At 43.7% G+C, this 11,890-nt stretch overlaps 1 protein-coding gene across 5 annotated transcripts in view; it reads left to right on the top strand.

Annotated features, from left to right (window-relative positions):
• LOC139278623 (GTPase KRas) overlaps positions 1-10,926 on the top strand; it is an 83,378-nt gene extending 72,452 nt beyond the window's left edge. For 3 of the 5 annotated variants that reach the window (XM_070897622.1, XM_070897621.1, XM_070897620.1), the window contains exon 5: positions 10,115-10,926. In XM_070897622.1, coding sequence (XP_070753723.1) covers positions 10,115-10,231 — 117 coding nt within the window. In that variant the 3' untranslated portion in view covers positions 10,232-10,926. Of the gene's footprint in view, positions 1-5,971; positions 5,973-10,114 lie in introns of all 5 variants that reach the window. The other 2 variants (XM_070897624.1, XM_070897623.1) reach the window with 2 other exon arrangements.
• Positions 10,927-11,890: the final 964 nt, after the last annotated feature.

Here is an 11,890-nt window from a genome sequence, read left to right as displayed (position 1 = left end):
CCTCCCCCCCCCCCCCCCCCCCAATGAATGTATTGGCCAAATTGCTTAGAATCATACAGCACAGAAGGAGTCCATTCGGCCCATCGTGCCTGTGCCGGCTCTGTGAAAGAGCTGTCCACTTAGTCCCACTTCCTCGCTCTTTCCCCAGAGCCCTGTAATTATTTTCCTTAGTAAGTATGTATCTAATTCCCTCTTGACAGTTACTATTGAATCTGCTTTCACCACCCTTTTCAGGCAGTGCATTTCAGATCATCATAACACGTTGCATAAATAAATTTCTCCTCGTCTCCCCTCTGGTTCTTTTGCCAATTATATTAAATTTGTTGTCGACCCTCCTGCCAGTGGAAACCATTTCTCCTCTATCAACTCTATCAAAGCCCTTCATAATTTGAACACGTTAAATCTCCCTTTAACCTCCTCTGCTCTAAGGAGAACAATCCCAGCTTCTCGAGTCTCTCCACGTAACTGACGTCTTAACATTTAACACATAACATACTGCCAATACAAATTGCTATATTGCTACAAAACCTTGTTATATCTAGAATTGGCTGATCAACCTTTGTTTGAAAACCAGTTCAATAAATACCTTTTGCATTTTGACGCACTTGTGACATGGTCCCAAAATGGAAATATCACAAATTTTTGATGCTGTTTAAAAGCGCATTGTTTACCACAGGAAAATGGCACCTTATTCACTCTTATTGGTTATAAATCCCCTTGTTAACACCTCCACCATTGCTTGGAAAACAGAAGTGATTCATTTTTAAATGCATGGTTAATAAATTATGCATGGTTTTATTCTCACTGTTCGACATTCCCAGTGGTCGGCAAGTTACCTAACCACTGACATTTCTCCAGCACTTGTATAATAGAGATGCCTCAAAGTACTTTGAGGTCGATGGGCAGCGAGCTGGAGGCAAAGGGGAGGGAGGTGGGCAAGAGCATGGTTGTAGGAAGAGATCTTGCGGTTTTTTTTAATGAAAAATAAGGAGGTAGGTGGAAAGATCTGAGGAGGGAGTTGCAGGGGCGGAGGTGTAGCCACTGAAGGGAGCAGGAATAACCAGCATCAAGGGAATAATGGGATCATGTGAGGGATGTAAAGTTGGAGGAGATTGCTTTTGGAAGTTGAGGTGGGGAGCTGCAGAGGTATGAAAGTGTGAACAAGAATCCTGCAGCCATGGCACTGAGGCCCAAAGAGCGAGTGATACTTGGAAAGGATGGCCCGAGGACCGAGTGATACTTGGAAAGGATGGCCTGAGGACCGAGTGGCTTCAAGTGGGTGAGAACCCAGGTCACAGTACTCCAGCTGATCAGTAATCCGTGCAATTGGAGGACTAGTTTGGGGAGCTTTATGGATAATTTGAGCCCCGGTGATGAAGGGACGGACGAAGGTTCCAGCAGCACCGGGGATGGACTGGGGTATGATGTGCCATGTTGCGGAGCTGTGCGAGAGCACTCTCGGTCGCTGAACACGTGTGAGGGGGGAGACCTGTGTTTGTGGCAGAGCGTCAGTCTAAGGTTCCAGGCTTCCAGATGTAGCCTGAACTTTGCCCCACATGTACATTTTTCATAAAATTCAATACCTTTCTCGTGCCAATTAAACCATGTGTCCAATGCCACGTTAGGATCAGGAGTAGGCCATTCAGCCCTCGAGCCTTCTCCGCCTTTCAGCTCGATCACGGCCACCACGGATCTGTGCCTTAACTCCATCTACCCTCCTTGAATCCTTAACCCTTAATACCCTTGCCTAATAAAAATCAATCCATCTCCGTTTTGAAATTTTTGATAAAAGCCAGCCTCAACGGCTTTTGGGACATTTCCAGTACCCTGTGTGTGAAGCCGCGGGTAGCATAGTGGTTATGTCACTGGGCTGCTAGTCCAGAGTCTTGTACTAATCTGGAGACACAAGTTCAAATCCCACCATGGCAGCTGGGGAATTTAAATTCAGTTAATAAATAAATCTGGAATAGAGAGCTAGTATCAGTAATGATGACCATGCAACTACCGGATTGTCTACCTCTCGGGTTCTCAAATGGGAAGGAAGTCTGCCATCCTTACCCAGTCTGTAACTCCAGATCCATAGCAATGTGGTTGGCTCTTAACTGCCCTCTGAAATGGTGGCTCACCACCTCCTTTTTGAGGGCAATTAGGGATGGGCAATAAATGCTGGCCTTGCCAGCGACACCCACATCGATGGGCGTGAATGAATAAAACTTTTTTTTTTAAGTGTTTCCTGACATCCAACCAGAGGAAATACTGTGTCTCTCTCTCTCTTTTTCTCTCTCACTCTCTCCCTCTCTCTCCCTCTCTACCCTATCAAATCCTTCAATCATAAACACCTCAATTAGATCATCTTATATATTCAAGAAAAACAAGGCTAGCCTAAGCAACCTGTCCTCATAATTTAATTCTTCTAGCTCCAATATCTTTCTGGTAAATCTGTGCTGCACCAGAACTGAATGCAGAACTCCAGATGGGGTCTAACCAAAGCTCTGTACAGCTGTAACATCACTTCCATCCTTGGTATTCCAACCCCTATAATAAAGGCCAACGTTCCTTTAGCCTTTTCAATTATTTGCTGCACCTGTTCACTAGCGTTTAGTGATTTCTGAACTTGGACCCTCAACTCTCTCTGCTCCTCCACAGTTCCTCACTTCTCACTATTTAGAAATACTCTGATCTATCTTTCTTGGGTACAAAATGGGTGAGCTCAGACTTTCCCAAATTGAACTCCATCTGTCAGTTTTGCCCACTCACTTAATCTATCAATATCTCTTTGCAACTTCCTGCTCCCATCTACACTATTTGCTGTGCCACCTAATTTGGTGTTGTCAGTAAACTTGGATACACGAGACTCTATCCTTCACCAAGTCATTTAAAAATATAGTGTAAAGCTGAGACCCCAGAACAGATCCCTGGGCGACACCACTCGTCACATCCTGCCACTTTGTGTACATACCCAATATCCCTACTCCCTGTCTCCTACCTCCCAACCAATTCCCTATCCAAGCCCATAGTTTGCCTCCAGTTCCATGCATCTCGTTTTTGTTAAGTCTCTTGTATGGAACCTTGTCGAATGCCTTCTGGAAGTCCATATAAATAACATCCATAGACACTCCCTTAACTACCTCGTTAGATGAGACCTACCCGTTACGATCCACGCTGGTTCTCTGATCAGCTCATAATGTAAGAACATAAGAAAAAGCAGCAGGGGTAGGCCATATGGTCCTTTTGAGCCTGCTCCACCATTCAATAAGATCATGGCTGATCTGATCATGGACTCAGCCCCACTTCCCCACCCACTCCCCATAACCCTTTATCCCCTTATCTTTTAAGAAACTGTCTATTTCTGTCTTAAATTTATTCAATGTCCCAGCTTCCACAGCTCTCTGAAGCAACGAATTCCACAGATCCACAACCCTCAGAAGAAATTTCTCCTCATCTCTGTTTTAAATGGGCGGCCCCTTATTCTAAGATTATGCCCTCTAGTTCTAGTTTCCCCTATCGGTGGAAACATCCTTTCTGCATCCACCTTGTCAAGCCCCCTCATAATCTTATAGATTTTGATAAGATCACCTCTCATTCTTCTGAATTCCAATGAGTAGAGGCCCAACCTACTCAACCTTTCCTCATAAGTCAACCCCCTCCTCCCGGAATCAACATAGTGAACCTTCTCGGAACTGCCTCCAAAGCAAGTATATCCTTTCGTAAATATGGAAACCAAAACTGCACACAGTATTCCAGGTGTGGCCTCACTAATATCCTGTATAACTGTAGCAAGACTTTCTTGCTTTTATACTCCATCCCCTTTGCAATAAAGGCCACGATTCCATTGGTCTTCCTGATCACTTGCTGTACCTGCATACTATCCTTTTGTGTTTCATGCACAAGTACTCCCAGGTCCCACTGTACTGCAGCACTTTGCAATCTTTCTCCATTTAAATAATAACTTGCTCTTTGATTTTTTTTCTGCCAAAGTGCATGAACTCACACTTTCCAACATTATACTCCATCTGCCAAATTTTTGCCCACTCACTTAGTTGTCTATGTCCTTTTGCAGATTTTTTTGTGTCCTTCTCGCACATTGCTTTTCCTCCCATCTTTGTACCATCAGCAAACTTGGCTACGTTACACTCAGTCCCTTCTTCCAAGTCGTTTAATATAGATTGTAAATAGTTGGGGTCCCAGCACTGATCCCTGCGGCACCCCGCTAGTTACTGATTGCCAACCAGAGAATGAACCATTTATCCTGACTCTGTTTTCTGTTAGTTAGCCAATCCTCTATCCATGCTAATATATTACCCCCAAGCCAGTGAACTTTTATCTTGTGCAGTAACCTTTTATGTGGTACCTTGTCAAATGCCTTCTGGAAGTCCAAATACACCACATCCACTGGTTCCCCTTTATCCACCCTGTTCGTTACATCCTCAAAGAATTCCAGCAAATTTGTCAAACATGGCTTCCCTTCATAAATCCATGCTGACTCTGCCTGACCGAATTTCGCTTTTCCAAATGTCCTGCTACTGCTTTAATAATGGACTCCAACATTTTCCCAACCACAGATGTTAGGCTAACTGGTCTATAGTTTCCTGCTTTTTGTCTGCCTCCTTTTTTAAATTGGGGGGTTACATTTGCAGTATTCCAGTCTGCTGGGACCTCCCCAGAATCCAGAGAATTTTGGTAAATTACAACCAATGCATCCACAATCCCTGCCGCTATTTCTCTTAAAACCCGAGGATGCAAGCCATCATGTCCAGGGGATTTATCTGCCATCTTACTGAGTACCACCTCCTTAGTGATTGTGTTAAGTTCCTCTCGCTCCCCCCCCATATCCCCTAGACTATCCACTGTTGGGATATTGTTAGTGTCCTCTACCGTAAAGACTGATACAAAATATTTCAGTTGAGTTTCTGCCATCTCCATGTTCCCGATCACTAATTCCCTGGTCTCGTCCTCTAAGTGACCAACATTTACTCTAGTCACTCTCTTCCTTTTTATATACCTATGGAAACTCTTGCCATCTGTTTGTATATTTCGTGCTAGTTTACTTTCATCGTCTATCTTCCCTTTCTTAATCATTTTTTTTAGTCGTCCTTTGCTGGCTTTTAAAAGCTTCCCAATCTTCTGTCCTCCCACTAGTTTTGGCCACGTTGTATGCCCTTGTTTTTAATCGGATGCCTTTTAGTTTTTTAGTTAGCCACGGATGGCTATCTTCTCTCTTACACCCTTTCCTCCTCACTGGAATATATTTTTCTTGAGTGTGAAATATCTCCTTAAATGTACACCACTGTTCATCAACCGCCCTACACTTTAATTTATTTTCCCACTCTACTTTAGCCAACTCTGCCCTCATACCTTCATAGTCTCCTTTATTTAAGCTTAGTAAGCTGGTTAGAGATCCAACTTTCTCGCCCTCCATCTGAATTTGATATCCTTTGCAGGTTTTTTCTTATTTCCTTTTTGCATCTCTGACCACTTTCTCTCTCTCTCTCTCTCTCCCTTTGCTGTTCTTTATCGCTCCCAATCCGCAGGATCTCTCCTGTTCTTTGCCTTCGTATAAGCCCTTTCTTCAGTTTTATATTATCTCATTGTTGACCAAGGTTCAATTACATAAGTAGAACTCTTGCCCTTTTTTGTTGAAACATCAGCAAAATACTGCAGATGCCGGAAATCAGAAATGAGAACAGAAAATTTAAGGAAGGATATACTTGCATTGGAGGCTGTTCAGAGAAAGTTGTTTCCGGAGATGAGGGAGTTGACTTATGAGGAAAGGTTGAGTAGGTTGGGCCTATACACATTGGAGTTCAGAAAAAGGAGAGGTGATCTTATTGAAACATATAAGATAATGAGGGGGCTCAACAAGGTGAATGCAGAGAGGATATTTCCACTCATGGGAACTTAAACTAGGGGACATAGTCTTAGAATAAGGGGCCACCCATTTAATACTGTGATGAGAAATTTCTTCTCAGAGGGTTGTAAATCTATGAAATTCTCTGCCCCAGAGAGCTATGGAGGCTGGGTCATTGAATATATTTAAGGCGGAGATAGACAGATCTTTGAGCGATATGAAGTAAAGGGTTATGAGGAGTGGGCAGGGAAGTGGAGCTGAAGCCATGATCTTCTTGAATGATGGAGCAGGCTCGAGGGGCCAAATGGCCTACTCATAGAAACATAGAAACATAGAAAATAGGTGCAGGAGCAGGCCATTCAGCCCTTCTAGCCTGCACCGCCATTCAATGAGTTCATGGCTGAACATGAAACTTCAGTACCCCCTTCCTGCTTTCTCGCCATAACCCTTGATCCCCCGAGTAGTAAGGACTTCATCTAACTCCCTTTTGAATATATTTAGTGAATTGGCCTCAACTACTTTCTGTGGTAGAGAATTCCACAGGTTCACCACTCTCTGGGTGAAGAAGTTTCTCCTCATCTCGGTCCTAAATGGCTTACCCCTTATCCTCAGACTGTGACCCCTGGTTCTGGACTTCCCCAACATTGGGAACATTCTTTCTGCATCTAACCTGTCTAAACCCGTCAGAATTTTAAACGTTTCTATGAGGTCCCCTCTCATTCTTCTGAACTCCAGTGAATACAATCCCAATTGATCCAATCTTTCTTGATAGGTCAGTCCCGCCATCCCGGGAATCAGTCTGGTGAACCTTCGCTGCACTCCCTCAATAGCAAGAATGTCCTTCCTCAAGTTAGGAGACCAAAACTGTACACAATACTCCAGGTGTGGCCTCACCAAGGCCCTGTACAACTGTAGCAACACCTCCCTGCCCCTGTATTCAAATCCCCTCGCTATGAAGGCCAACATGCCATTTGCTTTCTTAACCGCCTGCTGTACCTGCATGCCAACCTTCAATGACTGATGTACCATGACACCCAGGTCTCGTTGCACCTTCCCTTTTCCTAATCTGTCACCATTCAGATAATAGTCTGTCTCTCTGTTTTTACCACCAAAGTGGATAACCTCACATTTATCCACATTATACTTCATCTGCCATGCATTTGCCCACTCACCTAACCTATCCAAGTCACTCTGCAGCCTAATAGCATCCTCCTCGCAGCTCACACTGCCACCCAACTTAGTATCATCCGCAAATTTGGAGATACTGCATTTAATCCCCTCGTCTAAATCATTAATGTACAATGTAAACAGCTGGGGCCCCAGCACAGAACCTTGCGGCACTCCACTAGTCACTGCCTGCCATTCTGAAAAGTACCCGTTTACTCCTACTCTTTGCTTCCTGTCTGACAACCAGTTCTCAATCCACGTCAGCACACTACCCCCAATCCCATGTGCTTTAACTTTGCACATTAATCTCTTGTGTGGGACCTTGTCGAAAGCCTTCTGAAAGTCCAAATATACCACATCAACTGGTTCTCCCTTGTCCACTTTACTGGAAACATCCTCAAAAAATTCCAGAAGATTTGTCAAGCATGATTTCCCTTTCACAAATCCATGCTGACTTGGACCTATCATGTCACCATTTTCCAGATGCACTGCTATGACATCCTTAATAATTGATTCCATCACTTTACCCACTACTGAGGTCAGGCTGACCGGTCTATAATTCCCTGTTTTCTCTCTCCCTCCTTTTTTAAAAAGTGGGGTTACATTGGCTACCCTCCACTCCATAGGAACTGATCCAGAGTCAATGGAATGTTGGAAAATGACTGTCAATGCATCCGCTATTTCCAAGGCCACCTCCTTAAGTACTCTAGGATGCAGTCCATCAGGCCCTGGGGATTTATCGGCCTTCAATCCCATCAATTTCCCCAACACAATTTCCCGACTAATAAAGATTTCCCTCAGTTCCTCTTCCTTACTAGACCCTCTGACCCCTTTTATATCCGGAAGGTTGTTTGTATCCTCCTTAGTGAATACCGAACCAAAGTACTTGTTCAATTGATCCGCCATTTCTTTGTTCCCCGTTATGACTTCCCCTGATTCTGACTGCAGGGGACCTACGTTTGTCTTCACCAACCTTTTTCTCTTTACATACCTATAGAAACTTTTGCAATCCGCCTTAATGTTCCCTGCAAGCTTCTTCTCGTACTCCATTTTCCCTGTCCTAATCAAACCCTTTGTCCTCCTCTGCTGAGTTCTAAATTTCTCCCAGTCCCCAGGTTCGCTGCTATTTCTGGCAAATTTGTATGCCACTTCCTTGGCTTTAATACTATCCCTGATTTCCCTAGATAGCCACGGTTGAGCCACCTTCCCCTTTTTATTTTTACGCCAGACAGGAATGTACAATTGTTGTACTTCATCCATGCGGTCTCTAAATGTCTGCCATTGCCCATCCACAGTCAACCCCCTAAGTATCATTCGCCAATCTATCCTAGCCAATTCACGCCTCATACCTTCAAAGTCACCCTTCTTTAAGTTCTGGACCATGGTCTCTGAAATTACTGTTTCATTCTCCATCCCAATGCAGAATTCCACCATATTATGGTCACTCTTCCCCAAGGGGCCTCGCACAATGAGATTGCTAATTAATCCTCTCTCATTACACAACACCCAGTCTAAGATGGCCTCCCCCCTAGTTGGTTCCTCAACATATTGGTCTAGAAAACCATCCCTTATGCACTCCAGGAAATCCTCCTCCACCGTATTGCTTCCAGTTTGGCTAGCCCAATCTATGTGCATATTAAAGTCACCCATTATAACTCCTGCTCTTATTTCTTATTTCTTATGTTCTTATGTTCTAAAATGCCTGAATTGCTCAGCAGAAATGGAAAGGGAAAAACCGAGTTAACATTTCAGGTCGATTACCTTTGAACGAGTTCTGATGAAAGGTCATCGACCTGAAACTTTAACTCTGTTTCTCTCTCCATAGATGCTGCTGACCCGCTGAGTGTTTTCCCATACTTTTTTTTTAATTTCTTGAATTCTGAACTGTTTTGTGTACAAAGGGAAATGAATTAAATGTGACTTTTGTACTGAGATAGTATGAGCATCCTGGAGAATTGAAGTTCAGCACGTGGCCATCGGCTAAAATCCTGCATGTCTTCGTGGCATACTAGCTTACAGTAAAGTCTACATAAGAACATAAGAAATTGGAGCAGGAGTAGGCCATTTGGCCCCTCCAGCCTGCTCCGCCATTTAATAAGATCGTGGCTGATCTGATCTTGGCCCCAACTGCACTTACCTGCCTGCTCCCCATAACCCTTCACTCCCTTTGTCTGAAAGTCTGTATTGTGCAGTGCATTACAAAAGCCAGTTATTGCAATGTGAGTCTATCCATCTATCTATCTCTGTCCGTCCGTCCATCCATCCAGCCTGTAGAGCCACATTGGGGTCTATTTTAACCCCTCCCACCTGGAGGAAACTCTGCGGGTAGACACTTCAAACGGAGTGGGTTCATTACCCACTCCTCCCCCTTTCCTTTCACCTGCAGGTGGTTGAGCCGTCTGCCTTGGGGGGGGGGGGGGGGCTGTGGTGTGGTGGAGAAGAGACCCTCATGAATCTATGCACATCAGAGTTCTGTTTCGTCATGAGGACCCCGAGTAGATTTTAACCCGGGGTCTGAACGGGGAAATCGCTGCAGTGTTCCCGCTGGGTGAAGGGATGTCGGCAGCTGTCGCTAAGGACATAAAGGCCTCCCGAAAGGTAGGCCAGGAACTTCCTTCTGTGGGGACAAAAGGGTCTTTTAGGTTTGAGGTGTGGTGGGATATAAAGTCCTGGTTCGACAGGGAGTATCGCGACCTCTCTCGCCACTTAACCTTCCAGCTGGCAAGCAGCGCAGGACCACCCGGAACAGACGGGAAGTGCACCAGCGAATATTTAAATGAGGCCCAATGGTCAAAATTACTGATGGATTCCTGCTGCCACTGGCAGGCCGGAAATTAACCTGCCAGAAACCCGCTCTGTGTTAAAATCTGCCCCCATCTCCCTCTGTCTTAGCATTGGAATGTCTTGATTTCAACGCATCTTGTACACTTTACCTTGTCTACTGAAAATGCACTCGATGCTGTATCCTGCCATGGTGTGCGTGTGTGTGTATTAAGAAAAGCAAAGCTCGGAGATTAAAAGCACAAGGCCAGCCGAGCGTGCAGATGATGGATACTGAGAGGAAACGGACTGATGTGTGCCGTTATCTTTTATTTGCAGGGTGTTGACGATGCTTTCTACACACTAGTTCGTGAAATTCGAAAGCACAAAGAGAAAATGAGTAAAGACGGCAAAAAGAAGAAAAACAAAACCAAGAAAAAGTGTTTAATTATGTGAATAGGATTTATAGTGGAAGACTTATGCTTAGCTGAAAAAGTAATACCTGATTATTTTTTGTATTTTTTTGTACATTACACTAAATTATTAGGCTTTGTTTTTATCAGTACTTTTATCAAATTTTGCTTAACAGAACTGATGGCTGTTAAATTATGGCATGGTTTGAAAAACTATATGGTTTCTGCTTCATTTCCTTCAAGTGCCAGTATTCCCTGAGTGTCTGTCATTACTTTGTTAAATAGACATAACTGTGTCAGTCTGAAAACAAATTGGTCTACTTCCCTCGGGCTTTTGCGCATGTAACTATGCTTTTCTAAACCCATTTGTCTTTATTTATCATGCTGAATATATATATTATATACTTCCACTTGAGTGCCAATGGCTTGATAGGTTCCACCTCTCATGTGAATGGTTTACCTGGAATATATTTTAACTACCTTTGTATGGTTGTAAAACTTAAAAGGTGCACATTTTATACATTGTGCTTTTGTTTGTCAATAATGATTGATATAATTTCTCTGAACCCTTTTTAGTTGTGCTGACTTGGGAATGTTCATTTATGCTCTACAGAACTGACAAGTGGCCAGTTTCGGACTTTGTAATGTTTATAGGAGAAGGTTTGTCTGATATTTGTCGTAATGGCTTTGACGACAAAAATTGTACTTTTAACGATCAAATAAAGCAATCCAACCTTGTTCTGACGTTTTTAAAGCTTTGCTGTGACCTATGGCATTGTTGACTCAAACCAGACTACAAATGTGCCTCGTTCTTAATCTCCTGCAGTAAACCCGAATTCCAGGCAGTTTAGCACAGCAATCACTGTCGTCTTGAAGGGATGGTAATGCAGAATTCATAGCTCTGGTCGCGGTGTGGTCCTGGACTGCATTCAATTTGTAAATCCAAAGAAAAGCTCAGGAACAGAAATGAAGAACCTGCAATTGTACAGCACCGTTCATGATCTCTGGATGTCCGAAAGGGCTTTACCGCCAATAAAGTACTTTTTGAAGTGTGCTCATTGATTGATGTAATGTAGGGAAATGTGGCAGCCAATTTCCAAAAACAGCAATGAGATAAATGACAAGATGATCTGTTTTAGCGGTATTGGTTGAGGGATATTTGACAGGGCACCTGGGAGAATTTCCCTGCTCCTCTTCGAATAGTGCCTTTGGGTCGTTTACATCCACCTGAGGACAGGCGGCGCCTCGGTTTAACATCCCATCCGAAAGACGGAATGTAATGTGGCAATTGTAAAATGTTCTCTACTTTCAACACTGGGACCATTTTGAATAAGAAAAATAATTCTGGCCTCCGTGTGTTCATAACATAAGAAATAGGCCATATGGCTCCTTCGAGCCTGCTCCACCATTCAATAAGATCATGGCTGAACTTCTATCTCAACTCCACTTTCCTGCCCTTGATTCCTTTAGTGCCCAAAAATCAATCAATCTTGAATATATTCATTAATACAGTCCTCTGGAGTAGAGAATTCCAAAGATTCACAACCCGCTGAGTGAAGAAATTTCTCCTCATCTCAATCCTAAATGGCCGACCTCTTATCCTGAGACTGTGACCCCTAGTTCTAGTCTCCCTAGCTGGGGAAACGACCTCTCAGCATTTAACCTGTCAAGCCCTCCTAATAATTTTATGATTCAATGAGAT

Source organism: Pristiophorus japonicus, chromosome 13, assembly GCF_044704955.1.
Source record: "Pristiophorus japonicus isolate sPriJap1 chromosome 13, sPriJap1.hap1, whole genome shotgun sequence".
In the NCBI taxonomy this organism is placed as follows: domain Eukaryota; kingdom Metazoa; phylum Chordata; class Chondrichthyes; family Pristiophoridae; genus Pristiophorus; species Pristiophorus japonicus.
This window is presented reverse-complemented; position numbering and strand designations above follow the sequence as displayed.